Source organism: Vipera berus, assembly GCF_964194415.1.
Source record: "Vipera berus genome assembly, chromosome: 1".
Lineage (NCBI taxonomy): Eukaryota > Metazoa > Chordata > Lepidosauria > Squamata > Viperidae > Vipera > Vipera berus.
In genome coordinates, this window is record NC_138202.1 from 355,946,541 (window position 1) to 355,966,010 (window position 19,470).

The 19,470-nt window shown below is 46.0% G+C and overlaps 1 protein-coding gene across 1 annotated transcript in view; it reads right to left on the reverse strand.

Annotated features, from left to right (window-relative positions):
- Positions 1-19,470, reverse strand: part of TBX4 (T-box transcription factor 4) — a gene marked incomplete at both ends in the record, with an annotated part of 52,169 nt that overhangs the window by 19,200 nt on the left and 13,499 nt on the right. Inside the window, 3 exons of the mRNA XM_081346705.1 lie at positions 2,230-2,382; positions 5,761-5,908; positions 8,201-8,320. Of these exons, the coding sequence (XP_081202831.1) occupies positions 2,230-2,382; positions 5,761-5,908; positions 8,201-8,320 (421 nt within the window). The remainder of the gene's footprint in view (positions 1-2,229; positions 2,383-5,760; positions 5,909-8,200; positions 8,321-19,470) is intronic.

A 19,470-nucleotide genomic window follows, 5' to 3' on the forward strand; every position in this document is an offset into this window, starting at 1 on the left:
GTGACCCCGGGACCCTGCAACCGTCATAAATATGAGTCAGTTGCCCAAGGTCTGAGTTTGGATCATGTGACCGTGGAGATGCTGCAACCTTCATAAGTGTGAAAACCGGTCATAAGTCCCCTTTTTAAAGTGCGGTTGTAACTTTGAACGGTCACTAAACGAATGGTTGTGTGTCAAGGACTACCTATAAGAAAAACAAAGGAATTCTGTTTTTTGGTGGATCGTGAAGGGTGAAAGTGAAGGAAAGCCACCTCAGGCCCAGCTCTGGGACCTGACAGGAGAAACATTTTCAAAATTTTCTTTCTTACTCTGGATTTGCTGAGTCCCATCCGGATCAAGGTTGACTCAGCCTTCCATTCTTCCGAGATCGGTAAAATAAGGATCCAGATTATTAGGGGCAAGATGCTGACTCTGTAAACCGCTTAGAGAGGATTGTAAAGCACTGTGAAGCGGTATATAAGACTAAGTGCTATTGCTATTGCTTCCTTCCTTTCCTTCTTTCTCTCCTTCCCTTTTCTCCTTCCTTCCTTCCTTCCTTCCTTCCTTCCTTCCTTCCTTCCTTTCCTTCCTTCCTTTCCTTCCTTCCTTCCTTCCTTCCTTCCTTCCTTCCTTCCTTCCTTCCTTCCTTCTCATGGTGGCGCAATGGTTAGAATGCAGTATTGCAGGCTGACTCTGCCCACTGCCAGGAGTTCGATCCTGGACAGCTCAAGGTTGACTCAGCCTTCCATCCTTCCGAGGTCGGTAAAATGAGGACCCAGATTATTAGGGACAAGATGCTGACTCTGTAAACTGCTTAGAGAGGGCTGTAAAGCACTGTGAAGCGGTACATAAGTCTAAGCGCTATTGCTAGTGCTATCCCGGGTCTGTCTTCATGCTAACTTTCCACAATATTTCAAGAAAGCAGCCACAGGATCAGGCAGAGGGCAAAAAAGTCAAAGCTTGGACCGCATAGTTGTGGCTTCCATCTTGAGAGTTTGGACACAAGCAAAAGAGGGTGGGGCTTCAATCATCTGGAGAGGGTGGGGCTTCAATCATCTAGAGAAGGTGGGGCTTCAATCTTTTGCTTGTGTCCAAAAACTCAAGATGGCAGCTACAATGATGTGGTCCAGGTTCTGCAGCTCTTTGAAGTGTGGGACTTGAACCCCATGTTCTGACTCCCATTTTGACTTTTTTGACCTGGGCAAGGCAATGGACAAATCTTTTCCAATGGCTTCCATTCTAATTCCACTTCCCCCCCACCACAACCCACTTCCTTGACCCTTACAAAAGGCTCCACCTTTTCTTCATGTTCAAATTGCAAGAGGCTTTATATATTTATTTATTAAAGAAATGTATATGGCCGCCCAACTCACAGATAGGTGGCTCTAGGCAGGTCACCACACTAAAACTCCACAACATGGCTGGCTAGGGAATTCTGGGAGCTGAGGTCCCCCCATCTTAAAGTCGCCAAGATTAAGGAACGCTGTTTTGGGCAGTGCACAACATTAAAAACAGTGAGAAGAATAACAGGTCTTGAATAGAACAATTTCTGGATGATGTTCCTCAATACAGAGAACCCTAGGATTATTCAGTAGTTAATTTTTAATTTTTTGAGAGCAGTTTTGATTTCTCAGCATTTGGGAGGAAATGAAACCTAACAGAATTAGACCAGATTAATAACTGGTTGGGGAAGCTGAAGAGAAAATCCCAATACTGTAGCCTAGCCTGAAATGATATTACAACAATGAATGGCAACTATTTCCTCCAGGTTGTTGCCAAAAAATTATGTAGATTTTTCCATTAAATCAGCAGGCGTTGAATGAATTTCAAGTAGAAATTTAATTTGGGGCTTATTTAAACTCTACTGTTGAGAGAGAACAAAAAAAATGCTTTCGTTTAATTTTGGCCCAATACTATCTTATTAAAAAATTAATGCTTAAATAAGGTCAGAAGAAACAGGGGGGGAAAATTATACTGTACTGCCTACAATTAATTTCTGGACTGCACACAGCCTGCACATGTGGAAATGACCAAGACAGTTGTGGGAAAGAAAACTTCATATTTTTGAGAGTGATAATTCACAATTCACATGAGCTTGCTGGGATGAAGATGAATTGACCCTTTCAGATTTAAAGACATTCTAAAAAAAACCCCTTACCTTGTTGATGTTTAATTTGCATCTTACATCGAATTCACAAAGCAAAAAAAAAAGGGGGGGTGGGTGGGCTTTGAAGTGAGCTACAAACCTACCTTATGATTTTGGTAGGATGTCACGGATATAAAGGAGGTTTCTGGAAATACGTGAGTGCAAAAAGCTGTGTTCTTTGAGCCAAATGCGTTGTTTTCATCCGCTTTCACTATGTGCAACCTGGGCTGGTATTTGTGCATAGAATTAAGAATAATCTGGGGGAGGAAAAGAAGACGGGGGGGGGAAAACAATTATCAATAAAAGCCTGTTCTGCTAAAAGAAATCATTGGAGCAGAGCAAAACTTAAAAACAATTGAGTAGATTGCATTTGATTCCAAAGAGGAAGGCGAGTGTGTTGCTCTGCGATTGGTGCAACTGTGAAATCCAGTTGAGTCTAGAGGTAAAGGCACCAGCCTAGGAACCAGGATGCAGTGAGTTCTAGTCCTGCCTTAGGAATGGAAGCCAGCTGGGTGACTTTGGACCAATCACCAGGTGAGTTCTAGTCCCAATTTAGGTATGAAAGCTGGCTGGGTGACTTTGGGACAATCGCCAGGAGACGGCGAGTTCTAGTCCTGCCTTAGGTATGAAAGGAAGCTGGGTGACCGGGCCAATCACCAGGAGACAGTGAGTTCCAGTCCTACCTTAGGTATGAAAGCTGGCTGGGTGACTTTGGATCAATCACCAGGAGACAGTGAGTTCTAGTCCCACCTTAGGTATGAAAGGCAGCTGGGGACCAAGCCAATCACCAGGAGACAGTGAGTTCCAGTCCTACCTTAGGTATGAAAGCTGGCTGGGTGACTTTGGATCAATCACCAGGAGACAGTGAGTTCTAGTCCCACCTTAGGTATAAAAGGCAGCTGGGTGACTTTGGACCAATCACCAGGAGAGGTGAATTCTAGTCCCACATTAGGCATGAAAGCTGCCTGGGTGACTTTGGGCTAATCACTAGGAGACGTTGACTTTTAGTCTTGCCTTAGGCATGAAAGGCAGCTGGGTGACTGGGCCAATCACTAAAAGACGGTGAGTTCTAGTCCCACCTTAAACATGAGGAAGATCTACCAACTTGATCCTTCAAATGATGCATCCATTATTACTGTAACTCATGGCTGGGGAATTCTGGGAGTTGAAGTGTCCTCAAGTGTCTTAAGTTTGAAAAAACACTGCTGAAATTGATTCTATCTACTTGGTTGCCGGTTGTCCTCTTCTTGTCCTTTCCACCATATCCAACGTTAAAGGCTTCTCCAGGAAGTTAGGATCAATTGACCCTGGAGAATTCAAATTCTCATTGGGGAAAAAAGCATCCAAGGAGACACTTTTCTCCATTTCAGGATCTCTCTCCAGCTGACCCCACTTCATGGACCCCAGTACGAAGGTTAGAAGAAAACAGAAGCTCTTTCTTTGCGGGATTGATGAGCCTGTCCATTAGGCTGGGATCAGCTTTTTAATGCCCCCCCTTTTTTTTGAAATCTGCATGTTTAACCTTACTCACAGAAGCAACTGCATCTTATACCCCCACCCCGAAATGCAGCTTTTATTGATGACATTTTCCAGATCAGGTCTCGCCCCCTCCTCTTTGAGAGAGAAGGAGAAAGTAGCATTTCTGAGCCTCACATGGCGGTGTGGGGGGGTGTTTTTCTTTTAACTCTTTTGCTGCAGCCCGGGCTTTGACCAGAAAAGAAAAAAAAGTATGTACCGTTGACAACATCGATGTTCTAGCTCCGCGAACCTATGGCACGCGTGCCACAGGTGGCACGCAGAGCCCTCTCTGTGGGCACGCGCGCCGTCGCCCCAGACCTAGGCCTTCAGCTGGGTTTTATAAAACCTTTTCGCTTTAGGCCTCCGCCGCCGTGTGCAAAAAAATAAAAAGGTTCAATCAATCAATCAATTTCAACTTCTCGCGCGAGAAAAAAAAAGATCTCGCAAAGTTGGAATTGATTGATTGAACTTTTTAGTCCCACCCAGTCTGCCGTTACCACTGCAGCCATGCCCACCCAATGGGCCACGCCCACTCAATGGGCCACGCCCACCCGGCACCCGAGGATACATAAGTGGGTTTTGGGTTGCATTTTGGGCACTCGGTCTCTAAAAGGTTCGCCATCACTGTTCTAGCTTCTCCTATTTGGCACCCAAAGGTCCTTCAAGGAGAACCTCACTGGGTTTTATAAACATCTCTAAAAGCATTAATTGGTAGAATAAATTTGATGACTTAAGACATGGGCGTTCTGTGATTCAAGAGTCACACAATAACAGAATAACAGAGTTGGAAGGGCCCTTGGAGGTCTTCTAGTCCAACCCCCTGTTCAAGCAAGAGATCCTATACTATTTCAGACAAGTGGTTGTCCAATCTGTTCTTAAAAACCTCCAGTGATGCACACACAACTTCTAGAGACAAGTCGTTCCACTGATTAATTGTTCTGTCAAGAAATTTCCCCTTAGGTTTAACTTGCTTCTCTCCTTGATTGGTTTCCATCCATTGTTTCTTGTCCTGCCTTCAGGTGCTTTGGAGAATAGGTTGACCCCCTCTTTGTGGCAGCCCCTTAGATATTGGAAGACTGCTGTCTACATGAGTCAGCAGTGTGTGGCAGCAGCCAAAAAAGCTAATACAATCCCTGGTTGTACACACAGAGGCATAGAACCAAAATCATGTGAAGGATTAGCACTGCTTTATAAATGCTTAGTAAGACCACACTTGGAATATTGCATCCAGTTTACAAAAAAGACTTTGGAAAAAGTTCAAAGAAGAGCAATTAAGATGATTTAAGGCCTGGATATGAAGAACGGTTGCAGGAATTGGGTATGGCCAATCTAGAGAAAACGAGGACTTGGGGGTGACATGATAGCAGTATTCCAATATTTGAGGGGCTGTCACAAAGAAGAGGGGGTCAAATTATTTTCCAGAGCACCAGAAGGCAAGGCAAGAAACAATGGATGGAAACTAAGCAGGGAGAGAAGCAACCTGGAATTAAGGAGAAACTTCCTAACAGTGAGAACAATTAACCAGTGGAACAGCTTGCCGATAATAGAATAGAATAGAATAGAATAGAATAGAATAGAATAGAATAGAATAGAATAGAATAGAATAGAATAGAATAGAATAGAATGGAATGGAATGGAATGGAATGGAATGGAATGGAATGGAATGGAATGGAATAGAATAGAATAGAATAGAATAGAATAGAATAGAATAGAATAGAATAGAATAGAATAGAATAGCAGAGTTGGAAGGGACCTTGTAGGTCATCTAGTCCAACCCCCTGCCCAAGCAGGAGACCCTACACCATTTCTGACAGATGGCAGTCCAGTGTCTTCTTTAAATGAATAGAATAGAATCTGAAAGGGACCTTGGAGGTCTTCTAGTCCAGCCCCCTACTCAAGCAGAAGAACCTATACCATCTCAGACAGGTGACTGTCCAGTCTCTTCTTAAAGACCTCCAGTGATGGGGCACCCACAATTTCTGGTGGCAAGCTGTTCCACTGGTTGATTGTCCTCACTGTCAGGTTTCTCCTTATTTCCAGGTTGAATCTCTCTTTGACCAGTTTCCACCCGTTATTCCTTGAGTGAAGCTAGGAGAAATGTTAGAAATTTCTCTTACGTGTCCAAAGGGATCCAGGTGGTTGTTGGTGAGTTTTAGCTTCTGGAAAGACACCAGTTGTCGCATCCAATGGGTTCCGGTGGCTGGAGAGTCAGGGTGAACATATAACCGGCCCGGCATCGCAGGTTCAGCTTTTCCAGCCACCATCCTAAGTGCAAAATACAAGAAGTTAAATGTCCCTACAGATAGTCCTTGACTTACGACCACAGTCGAGCTCAAAATTTCTGTTGCTAACTGAGACGTATGTTCAGTGAGCTTGGTCCCCAATTTGCAACCTTTCTTGCCACCGTGGTTAAGTTGGTAACACAGTTGTGAAGTGGAACTGGCTTCCCCCATTGACTTTGTGCAAGTTGTGTTGGAATGGCTGTATTGTTGTGTCCATTTAAATAATGGATATTGTTCAGCAACCAAAAGCTAATGTTGGTACTCCTCGGCTTATGACCACAATTGAACCCAACATTTCTGTTGTTAAGTAAGTCTGCTTTGTCACAATTCGCAACCTTCCTTGCCACTGTTGTTAAGTGAATCACGGTGGTTGTTAAGTGAGTAACATGGTCGTTAAGTGAATCTGGCTCTCCCACCCATTGACTTTGCTTGTCAGAAGGTCACAAAAGGGGATCACGTAACGCTGGGACACTGCAACTGTCAAAAATACGAGTCAGTTGCTAAGCGTCTGAATTTTGATCACGGTACCCTGGGGATGCTACATCAGCCGTATGTGTGAAAAATGGCTCTAAGTTACTTTTTTCTGTGCCGTCGTAACTCTGAACACTCACTAAACAAGCTGTTGTAAGCTGAGGACTTCCTTATTTATAAGTTGATCAAGGCAGCTAGCCAACTCTTTGATAAAACCCAGCTTCCTTTTTTCAAATAAAACATTCGTACGGGGCAGCCATTTACACCAAATAACAGTACGGATAGTCCTCAATTTATGAATGCAATTGGGACCAGAATTTCTGTCGCAAAGCAAGGGGGTTGTTAAGAGAGTTGTCACGCATTTTACGACCTTTTTTTTTTAACCACAGTTGTTAAGCTGATCACTGCAGTTGCTAAGTTAATGATGTGGTTGTTAAGTGAATCCAGATTCCCCCACTGACTGCCTGTCAGAATAGCATTAGCAAAAGCACTTAGACTTATATACCGCTTCACAGTGCTTTGCAGCCCTCTCTAAGCGGTTTACAGAGTCAGCCTATTTGCCCCCAACAATCTGGGTCCTCATTTTACCAACCTTGGAAGGATGGAAGGCTGAGTCAACCTTGAACTGGTCAGGATTGAACTTGCGCCGGTGGTCAAAGTTAGCGCACAATACAGTATTCTGACCACTGTGCCACCATGGCAAGTAAGTAAGTAAGTAAGTAAGTAAATAAGTCAAAGGGAGAGAGAAAAGAAGGAAGGAGGGTAGGGAAGAAGGGAGAGAGGAAGGAAGGAAGGAGAAAAGGTAGGGAGAGAAGGAAGAAAAGGATGGAAGCAAGCAATGGCAATAGCACTTGACTTATTTACCGCTCCACAGTGCTTTACAGCCCTCTCTAAGTGGTTTACAGAGTCAGTATTATTGCCCCCCCCAACAAACTGGGTCCTCATTTTTCCGACCTCGGAAGGATGGAAGGCTGAGTCAACCTTGAGCCAGTCAGGATCGAACTGCTGGCAGTCGGCAGAGTTTGCCTGCAATAGCAATAGCACTTAGACTTATATACCATTTCACAGTGCTTTTACAGCCCTCTCTAAGCAATTTACAGAGTCAACCTATTGCCCCCAACAATCTGGGTCCTCATTTTATCAACTTCAGAAGGAGGGAAGGCTGAGTCAACCTTGAGCCAGTCAGGATCTAACTGCTGGCTGTGGGCAGAGTTAGCCTGCAATACTGCATTCTAACCACTGCGCCACCAACTTTACTCATATAAAATTGCCAGGTCTTTAAAGAGTGGGGTTAGATACCCAGCATGAACACAACCAGGAGGGAAAATCTTTGGGACAAAGTTAGCAAAGCCATGAAAACAGAATTGATTTTTTTTAAATCCCATTTATATCCCGCCCTTCTCTGAAGACTCAGGGCAGCTTACAATCTAAGAAGCACAAATCAATGTGCTTAGCAGTAGCCTTCATTCTATGTATATGCCTGCTTCTTAGGGCTTTCACACACACCCCAAGCGGCATTATTACAAAGTCAGCTTAATTGCCCCCAACAATCTGGGTCCTCATTTTACCTACCTCGGAAGGATGGAAGGCTGAGTCAACCTTGAGCCTGGTGGGATGCGAACCTGCACTAATTGCAGGCAGCTGGTGTTACTTAAGGAGGCATTAGCCCACTTCTCCACCAAGGCTCTAATTAAACTTATAAGACTCTAATGAGCTGAAGAAAACCATTACGAACAGATTATACATTTATTTGAAACTGAGATCCTGCCACAAAATTATGTCAATTGTGCTATTCATCACTTACCACTTGTTATCGCAGAATTTGTACCGATGATCATCAGCTGGGACGATATCAATCAGCAAGATGTACTTAGTCTTGGGGTTCATGCCGGTCACTTTCACTTTGTAGCTTGGAAACATCCTCCTTATGGAAAGGATGAAAGAAAGGAGGAGGAGGGGATGGGGATGGGGGGAAAGAGGGAGGAGGAAGAGAAGATAGAGATGGAGAGGAGGAGGAGGAGGAGGAGGAGGAGGAGGAGGAGGAGGAGGAGGAGGAGAATCAACATTAGACATACTGAAAAACCAAATCAGACTATAGACCATCTTTCTGTGACTTGTTTGGGATTATCATTCCCAGAATTTCTACGTCATCAACTTCTATAGCAACTGGAAAGGAAAAAAAAAGAGCTCGTTGGGGCAGGAGATCAAAAATGTCCGGCAAATGATGCCACACACCCCTTTTAGTGTAATGCATATAAAAGGTAAAGGTAAAGGTTCCCCCGCACATGCGTGCTAGTCGTTTCCGACTCTAGGGGCCGGTGCTCATCTCCGTTTCAAAGCCGAAGAGCCAGTGCTTGTCCGAGGATGTCTCCGTGGTCATGTGGCTGGCATGACTGGACGCCAAAGGCGCACGGAGCGCTGTTACCTTCCCACCGTAGTGGTCCCTATTTTTCTACTTGCATTTTTACATGCTTTTGAACTGCTAGGTTGGCAGAAGCTGGGACGAGTAACAGGCGTTCACTCGGGATTCGACTCACCAAACTGCCGACCTTCTGATCAACATATGCGAGACATTAAAAAAAAGTGGGGCTTTGGTCATACAGTTATGGTCACTATCTTGACTTTTCTGCCTCTTCCCCCCACACCTGGTTATCACTGCTGGGACGTTTTAGCCTCCCCCATCATACATCTGAAAAACACACAGGTGGAGAAGTCTGTTTAGATCGCCTTCAAACTTTCATGGGAGAAAAACATTCATGGGATCCATCTGGGTGACTTCATGACTTCACCAGGAGATGGTGAGTTCTAGTCCCACTTAGGCATGAAAGCCAGCTGGGTGACTCTGGGCCAATCACCAGGTGATGGTGAGTTCTAGTCCCACTTAGGCATGAAAGCCATCTGGATGACTCTGGGCTGATTACCAGAAGACTGGGAGTTCTAGTCCAGTTTAAGTTCATGAAAGCCATCTGGGTGATTTGGGGCCAATCACCAGGAGACAGTGAGTTCTAGTTCACTTAGGCATGAAAGCCAGCTAGGTGATTCTGGACTGATTACCAGAAGACTGGGAATTCTAGTTCAGCTTTAGTTCATGAAAGTCATCTGGGTGACTTTGGGCCAAACACCAGGAGACGGTGAGTTCTAGTCCCACTTAGGCATGAAAGCTGGCTGGGTGACTTTGGACCAGTCACAGTCTCTCAGCCCAGACTACCTCACAGGGTTGTTGTTGGGAAGGGAATAGGAGGAGAAAGGTGTGTTAGATATGATCGCCACCTTGAGTTATAAATAAAGATAATAAAGGAGGGAAATAAATAGATAACAAGGAACATTCATCACAAGGACAATTGATATGCCCAAAGAAGAGAAAGCAGAGGTCAAACCACAGGGATGTGCAATCACAATTGAGTTGTAGAATTCTTACTCTCAAGGAGTGGCTATTTTTGGTCAATCTTTGTATTTGGAATTTCAGCTGGCCTTTTTCTTGTCATCCTCTCTATTGTCCACTGTGCCCTCGGCCCTGAGAATTCAGCCTCCTGACAATGGGCATTCTTAAAACTCAATGTGCAATCAAAATGGCCATCTTCACTTTTTTGACACCTTCCGTGCAGTAAGCAGTATAATAATAATAATAAAGTTGGAAGGGACCTTGGAGGTCATCTAGTCCAACCCCCTGCTCAGGCAGGAAACCCTATACCATTTCAGACAATGGTTGTCCAGTCTCTTCTTAAAAACTTCCAGTGTTGGAGCATTCACAGCTTCTGGAGGCAGGTTGTTCCACTGGTTAATTGTTCTGTCAGGAAGTTTCTCCTTAGTTCTAGGTTGCTTCTCTCTTTGATTAGTTTCCATCCATTGCTTCTTATCCTGCCTTCAGATGCTTTGGAGAAGAGCTTGACTCTATTCTTTGGGGCAGCCCCTGAGATACTGGAAGACTGCTATCATGTCACCCCTCGGCCTTCTCTTCGTTAAACTAGACATACCCAATTCCCACATCCGTTCCTTATATGTTTTAGCCTCCAGTCCCCTGATCATCTTTGCTGCTCTTCTCTGCACTCTTTCCAGAGTCTCGACATCTTTTTTACATCGTGGTGACCAAAACTGGATGCAGTATTCCAAGTGTGGCCTTACCAAGGCATTGTAAAGTGGTATTAATACTTCACGTGAAGTATTAACGTGATTGCTTAGTCCCTAGCGGCAAAATGGCTAGGGACTTCTAACAGCCTATGTACAGGTAGTCCTCGTTTACCAGGGCTTTTTTTCTCATAGAACGCTCAGAACGGAGTTCCGGCACCTTTTTTGGATGGAACCTTGTAGGCTAGGCAAGGCAGGTTGTATAACATGTGTGAGTTCCGGCACCTTTTTCTTTTACAAAAAAAGCACTGTCGTTTACCAACTGGCTCATTCAGCAACTGTTCAAAGTTACAGTGGTGCTGAAAAAAACCTTTCTAATATTGTTGACCCAGAATTAGGAGACAGCATATAGGAAGTATCAATTGTGAATATTTGCAGATGGCCCTGGCTGTCTTTGGGCACTTGCAGAGTCCTGGATGCAGGGTCGTGAAAGGACAGCAAGGAAAACACCCAATGTCCTAACACACCCGAGAACGTACGATATCCTTAGGGAAACACCCAAAAGGGAACATGTTTAGCTACTTCTGCTTTCTCCCTTCTTATCTACAATGTGCCAGACTTACTGGGTGAAATCTTTATCTTATGTTTGTCAGCTTTGCTGGGTGGGTGGCTTATGTAATCAGAAATACAAGGATTTCTTGTCATTTGGGGCTTCTCTCTTTTAGAGGAGCCCCTCCGTCTTTGTTCAGCTGAATAAAAATGTAAAGCTTAAAGGCAACTTCTGGTTTCCTGTATTTTTTTTATCAAGCAAAACCTCAGAACCTGCACAGCAATGATAATAATAATAATAATAATAATAATAATAATAATAATAATAATAATAATAATAATAATAATAATGATGATGATGATGATGATGATGATGATGATGATGATGATGATGATGCTGATGATGCCTGTGTCCGAAAAGTTGTGGGAACATAGGGTGGAAAAAGTTGTCGAGAATGAGAGGGTGAAGATCTTGTGGGACTTCCGAATACAGATAGATCGCCATTTGGAACACAACACGCCAGATATCACAGTCGTAGAGAACTGAAGCGTACAACTGATTGATATCGCTGTACCAGGAGATGCCAGAGTTGAAGAAAAAGAACTGAAAAAAATTACGAAATACCGCGACCTGGCCATCGAAACTGCGCGATTATGGATGAAACGCGTAACAGTGATACCCATTGTCATCGGGGCACTGGGAACTAGGTCCAAAAACTTTGCAAAACACATCAAGAAATTGCAGCTTCCTGCAATAACTCCAGCAAAGCTACAAAAAACTGCGCTACTCGGAACATCTTACATTTTAAGGAGATACCTGGTTGATAGCTAGGACTAATGATTGACACGGGTTGCTGCCAGCATCCTAGGTATCAACCAGGTATCTCCTTAAAGTGTAAGATGTTCTGAGTAGTGCAGGTTTTTTTATATATATATAACTCCAGCAAAGCTATGAAAAAACTGCGCTACTCGGAACATCTTACATTTTAAGGAGATACCTGGTTGATACCTAGGATGCTGGCAGCAACCCGTGTCAACCATTAGTGCCAGTCAGTTTGAGTGTTCAGTTGACTGAGTTTCATGTTTAATGAATAAAAGTTACTAAATAATAATAATGATAATAATGTTGGAAGGGACCTTGGAGGTCATCTAGTCCAACCCCCTGCTCAGGCAGGAAACCCTATACCATTTCAGACAAATGGCTGTCCAGTCTCTTCTTAAAAATTCCCAGTGTTGGGAGCTTTCGAGATTTAGCTTCAGTCTCTGCCCTTCCAAAGGACAGCCAGGGGTTGATTTCCTTTCGGAGTGGCTGATTAGAGACACCCTTAGACACGCAACTGCAAAAATACACTTCCGTATTGTAATTCTGCCGAGCGATTTGAGAGACGAAACGGGGTGGGGGTCGGGGGTGGGGAAGCGGAGAAATGAAATTGCAGTGCCGTAATCAATCAATAAGGGACGCGGTGGCTCAGTGGGTTAGGACGCTGAGCTTGTTGATCAGAAGGTCGGCAGTTTGGTGGGTCGAATCCCGAGTGCCGCGTAGCAGAGTGAGCGCCTGTTACTCGTCCCAGCTTCTGCCAACCTAGCAGTTCGAAAGCACGTAAAAATGCAAGTAGAAAAATAGGGACCACTCCGGTGGGAAGGTAACAGCGTTCCGTGCGCCTTTGGCGTCTAGTCATGCCGGCCACATGACCACGGAGACGTCCTCGGACAAGCGCTGGCACTTTGGCTTTGAAACGGAGATGAGCACCGGCCCCTAGAGTCGGAAACGACTAGCACGCATGTGCGGGGGGAACCTTTACCTTTACTTTAATCATTTTTTAAGGCTGAGGTTTTTTTTTTCCCTTGCCATTTTTGGTTATTTTAAACTAAGGTTTAGCAAACCGTTCATGTGCACACGAGGACCCACAGACGGACGGGGCAAAGGCGAAGTTTGTTCAGCACAATTGTAAACAGAGCGCTGCACAAGGCTATTTTATGAGACCCGGGTTAGAACCGCTTCCTCTCCTTTTTTTTACCCACCCTATCCAAACCGAAGGGCCTTCGAAGCTACTCAAGGAGCCAACCTCTGAAATACTGTAAACCGTTAAGTGCTTTTTAATGGCATTTAAAATTAAGCTGCGGCATATGGACTTCATACGGGAGAGACAAGTCGGAGTTAATAATGTCCCGCAGAAGAGGGCTGTAAAATAAATAGCGCGAGCCGAAGTCCGACCGTAATATATACAAACTTTGGAATTTTTCTCGGCAGAACAAATGGGGAAACTTGCGCCTTCGCCCAGGTGTCGTTTAAGCGGCGGCCAGCCGCGCCGCAAAAGCTTGGAATAACACTTGAGCGCCACAAATCAGGACCGGTCAACCACCCAGAGGCACCTGCCCGATTTTCACCTCCTTTTTCTGGGGGTGGGGTGGGGGGGTGGAAGGAAAAAAAACCCATCACGGAGGGCTCCCCACCTCCCTGCTTTTAGCTCCTGGCCGTTTCATCCTCCTGACAGGCTGGTGCGTTTTTAGGCACCCTCAGCAACAGGGACCGGGGGTGTGTGGGTGGACCCCAACATTGTCACAGTATGAATAAAGACGCATCGTCGGCTTCTTGGTACAGCTGGGAGCTGCAACCAAAAATTGGAGGGAGGGGAGGGAAGGGAGAGACAGGGGAAGGGGAAGGAGGAAAAAGGAGGAGAGGGCCGGAAGGGGAAAGGGATAAGGGAAGGGGAAGTGGTAGGGAAAGGCGAAGGGGGAGGGGGAGGGGAAGAGGAAGGGAGAAGGGGAGGAAGAAAGGGGAAGGGAGACAGGAAGGAAGGAAGGGAGGAAGGGAGGAAGGAAGGAAGGAAGGAAGGAAGGAAGGAAGGAAGGAAGGAAGGAAGGAAGGAAGGAAGGAAGGAAGGAAGGAAGGAAGGGAGACAGGAAGGGGGAGGAAGGAAGAAAAAGAATGGAAGGAAGGAAGGAAGGAAGGGGAAGGAAGGAAGGAAGGAAAGAAAGAAAGAAGGAAGGAAGGGGATGGGAGACAGGAAGGGAAAGGAAGAAAGAAAAAGAATGGAAGGAAGGAAGGAAGGAGGGAAGGAGGGAAGGAAGGAAGGAAGGAAGGAAGGAAGGAAGGAAGGAAGGAAGGAAGGATGGAAGGAAGGAAGGGAGACAGGAAGGGAAAGGAAGGAAGAAAAAGAATGGAAGGAAGGAAGGAAGGAAGGAAGGAAGGAAGGAAGGAAGGAAGGAAGGAAGGGAGGGGAGACAGGAAGGGAAAGGAAGGAAGAAAAAGAATGGAAGGAAGGAAGGAAGGAAGGAAGGAAGGGAGACAGGAAGGGGAAGGAAGGAAGGGGATGAGAGACAAGGGAAAGGAAGGAAGAAAAAGAATGGAAGGAAGGAAGGAAGGAAGGAAGGAAGGAAGGAAGGAAGGGAGACAGGAAGGGGAAGGAAGGAAGGGGATGAGAGACAAGGGAAAGGAAGGAAGAAAAAGAATGGAAGGAAGGAAGGAAGGAAGGGAGACAGGAAGGGGAAGGAAGGGGAAGGAAGGAAGGAAGGAAGGAAGGAAGGAAGGAAGGAAGGAAGGGGATGGGAGACAGGAAGGGAAAGGAAGGAAGAAAAAGAATGGAAGGAAGGAAGGAGGGAGGGAAGGAAGGAAGGAAGGAAGGAAGGGAGACAGGAAGGGGAAGGAAGGAAGGAAAGAAAGAAGGAAGGAAGGAAGGAAGGAAGGAAGGAAGGAAGGAAGGAAGGAAGGAAGGGGATGGGAGACAGGAAGGGAAAGGAAGGAAGAAAAAGAATGGAAGGAAGGAAGGAGGGAAGGAAGGAAGGAAGGAAGACAGGAAGGGGAAGGAAGGAAGGAAAGAAAGAAGGAAGGAAGGGGATGGGAGACAGGAAGGGAAAGGAAGGAAGAAAAAGAATGGAAGGAAGGAAGGAGGGAAGGAAGGAAGGAAGGAAGGAAGGAAGGAAGACAGGAAGGGGAAGGAAGGAAGGAAGGAAAGAAAGAAGGAAGGAAGGGGATGGGAGACAGGAAGGGAAAGGAAGGAAGAAAAAGAATGGAAGGAAGGAAGGAGGGAAGGAAGGAAGGAAGGAAGGAAGGAAGGAAGGAAGGAAGACAGGAAGGGGAAGGAAGGAAGGAAGGAAGGAAAGAAGGAAGGAAGGGGATGGGAGACAGGAAGGGAAAGGAAGGAAGAAAAAGAATGGAAGGAAGGAAGGAAGGAGGGAGGGAGGGAGGGAGAGAGGGAACACCATCAGTGCTAGAAGGGAGTGGGATTTGCTTCCTCCTTATATATAAATGGATTGCTCTGTCAGTGTTGGTGGAAGAGTTTTTGATGCTTCCTTGACTGGGCTGTTGTTTGCTGTTAGATTGTTTGCCTTAGTAGGTGGTTGCTTGATTGGGTTATTGTTTACTGCTTGATTGTTTTGTCTAGTTTAACGAAGAGAAGGACGAGGGGGGACATGGTAGCAGCCTTCCAGTATCTCAGGGGCTGCCACAAAGAAGAGGGAGTCAAGCTATTCTCCAAAGCACCAGAAGGCAAAGACAAGAAGCAACGGATGGAAACTGATCAAGGAGAGAAGCAACCTAGAACTAAGGAGAAACTTCCTGACAGTTAGAACAATTAATCAGTGGAACGACCTGCCTCCAGAAGTTGCGGATGCTCCAACACTGGAAGTTTTTAAGAAGAGACTGCACAGCCATTTGTCTGAAATGATATAGGGTTTTCTGCACTGTACAGGGGGTTGGACTAGATCAGGGCTTTTCAACCACTGGTACGGGTACCACCTGTGGTACATTGGCACCTGGCAGGTGGTACATGACCATCCTAGAAAAGTGGTAGCGGGGGAGGGGAATGAGCTGAACTGGTGGCAGCACCGCACAAGCCTGAGCGAGAGACGGCTGGAGCTGCAGGGCTGTCAGGGCTCAGCAGAAGCGCCAGGATCAGCGCCAGGTTTCAGCTGGAGCTCGGCGCTGATCCTGGCGCTTCTGCTGAGCCCAAAAGAAGTGCCGATCAGCTGGAATGTTGCAGCATCTCCAGGGTCTTGTGATTTGCATTCAGATGCTTGGCAACTGATTCATGTTTATGATGGTCACAGTGTCCCAGGGTCATGTGAAGTGACCAAAACCTGCTGCAACCACCCAGCAGACGTGGGGAATAAAAACCAACCCCCCACCCCACCCCCGCTGCCAATCCTCAACAGAAATGCTCACAAAGATGAAAACCTCGGACAGGAGGAAGAGTGCTGCCGGCCGGGCAGGCAGGTGTCTTGCTCGGCTGTGGTTTGGGGGGCACTTTTTTCAGTGCCATTGTAACATCAAACAGTCACTGAGTGAACTGTTCTAAGTCGAGGACTACCTGTATTTCATCACTTTTTTCTTTCTTTTTTTGTCATCAAGTTTTTGACACCTTGCTAGGCGACTGGTGGTCCTCGGATGTTGCCATATCCTAAAAGTGGTACAATGGGTGAAAAGGTTGAAACGCCCTGGACTAGATGACCTCCAAGGTCCCTTCCAACATCATCATCATCATCATCATCATCATCATCATCATCATCATTATTATTATTATTATTATTATTATTATTATTATTATTATTATCAACAACTACAATCATCATCATCATCATCATCATCATCATCATTTTGATGTTACAGTTACAGTCTGCTAATCTGGGTGTTGACTGCTGGCAAGGAACGCTCCCATCAACCCTGACAGGGCCAGTCGCTGGTATATAAACCTCATGGTTGCATCCCGTCCATCTCAGGATCTCCTCTGCCATTAAGAGTTGATTCTTTGGAGAAAGACTTTCCAGAGACTGAAATCTTTCTTCATTAATTGGAGGAGGAGGACAGCTGTTCCCCACCAGCCAACTCCTTGATCTGCCATATCTAAAGCTTCACATCTGGCCCTGAGAAAGTAAACTGGGGCAGGGTGGGGGGGGGGTGGAGAGGAAAATGTGTACTGGGAGTGGAAGTCCGCCCATCTTAAAGTGTCTAAGGTTGAAAAACACTGATCCACAGGGAACAACTGTGCAAAGGCGGTTTCATGGACAAACTCTTAGGCAATACACAAAAGTACCTCGGCAATCAGCAAGTCACATCACATGTTTAATCGATATCTGTCCACTCTTTGTCTTAAAAAGTGAGGCTGGTAAATTCTAAGACAGGGTCCAGTCTAGGAGTAGATACCTTATCTAAAATAATATTTACTCACACCCACATTAACGCCCCAATTTTGTGCAATTTGCAAAGCATGAATTAAACCAACAATCCAAGGACTCAAAGATAAAATTGAGGGAATACTGCAAGAGTAGCAATCACAAAATTCCTCTTGAACAGAGACGGACATCTCTCTGTTTGTGTTGGTGCTGGCATCCAGCTGCCAACCAATAAGGGCCTTAGATTCTTGTCAAAATATCAGGACACACTCCAGCTTCCCATGATTTCAAAAACCTACTTCCCACTTAGAAAAAGCTCCTTATAGCCCAAAGGCGAATACAACTAGTCCTCAACTTACAACCATTTGCTTAGTGACAATTCGAAGTTAGGCACTGAAGAAATAACTTATGACCATTTCCCACACCTATGACCATTGCAGGTGGTAACGCGATCAAAAACTCAGATGCTTGGCAGCTAACTGGGCTAATGAACAGCAAAAGCCCTTCTGTGCCAACTCTGAAGATGCTCCATCAATCTCAAGAGACTGCCATCTTGGTTTCCTTGGCTGAGATTAGAGCAGCTGAAGATGAGCGGAATTTTCACGGTCACCCAAACTTTGGGTGATACCAAAGAACGTCACCCTAGCCCAGGGGTAGGCAACCTCGGCTCTTTTATGACTCGTGGACTTCAACTCCCAGAATTCCTGAGTCAGCATAGCTGACTCAGGAATTCTGGGAGTTGAAGTCCACGAGTCATAAAAGAGCCGAGGTTGCCTACCCCTGACCTAGCCTTTGCAATCCCAACCCTATCGTAGCAAGGATACTCGAAGTGTCCCTAAAAGAGGATACAGAACATAGATTAATGGGGTTGGAAGGGGACCCCTCTGCTCAAGTTGGAGACCCTTATACCATCCCAGATAAATGGTTGTCCAATCTATTTTTAAAGCCTCCAACGGATGGCGCATCCACGACTTCCGGAGGCAAAGCTGTTCCACTGGTTAATTGCCTTCCTTGTTAGGAAGTTTCTCCTTAATTCCAGGTTGCTTCTCTCCTTGTTTCCTTTCCATCCGTTGCTTCTTGTCCTGCCTTCAGGTGCTTTGGAGAATAGCTTGACTCCCTCTTCTTTGGGGCAGCCCCTGAGATACTGGAACACTGCTATCGCGTCGTCCCTAAATTCTCTCTTGGTTGAGTGCCTGAATGACTACAGACCTGTTGCATTAACGTCTGTAGTGATGAAATGCTTCGAAAGACTGGTTCTCCAACATCTTAGGACATGCCTCCCACCGGACTTTGACAAACATCAATTTGCCTACAGGGGGATCAGGTCAACAGACGATGCCATAGCTACTGCTCTACACCAGGGGTGTCAAACTCAATTTCACTGAGGCCCGCATCACCATGGCGGTTGCCCTCAGGGGGCCGACTGGGTATGGCCAGGGTGGGCGTGGTCTACTGGGTGGGCGTGGCTAGAGTGCGTATGGCCTACTGGGTGGGCGTGGCCAGCTCTACATCGTTGGCATCAAGCGTGCCTATGGGGGCCTGGGCAGGAGTGGGACAGATCTGGGGGTCTCTGGCAGGAGGAGGGTCTCTGGGCCAGGGCCAAGGCAGTAGCGGCCATTCCTTCACTGTTTCCAGGATGGCTTCGTGGGCCACATGAAACCTCTTTGTGGGCCGGATCTGGCCCCCGGGCCTTGTGTTTGACATGTCTGCTCTACACTCTGTAGCAAGCCATCTGGAGAAACCTGGAAGCTACGTCAGGATGCTTTTCCTTGATTACAGCTCGGCTTTCAACACCATTTAGCCGAGCATTCTTATTGAAAAGCTGACTCACTTGAATTTCCCCCCCTCCATCTGTGATTGGATTAAAGACTTTCTAAGGGCTACAAACAGTGAGGGTCAGGTCTGTTTTATCCACACACACCCCTGAAGCTTTGCTCCGGCTCACCACAGGGCTGCATGCTTAGCCCCTACCTGTACTCATTCTACACATACGATTGCGTATCGTCCAACCCATTTACTGCGATAATTAAGTTCGCAGATGATACCACCGTAGTGGGTCTTATTAAAGGTGGAGATGAAACAGCGTACAGGGGGGGAGGTACAAAAACTATCCACATGGTGTTTAGAGAACAACTTGCACCTGAACATCAGCAAGACAAAGGAGATGGTGCTAGACTTCAAGAGAGGAACCAGCCCCACTTTACATGGGGGGTGGGGTGGAGAGAGTCTCCTCCTTTAAATTCCTGGGAGTCTACCTCTGTGAAGATCTGACCTGGAAAGTTAACACAACCCAGGTGGCTAGAAAGGCCCAACAGAGGCTTCACTTTCTTAGGGTCTTGCGGAAGAACA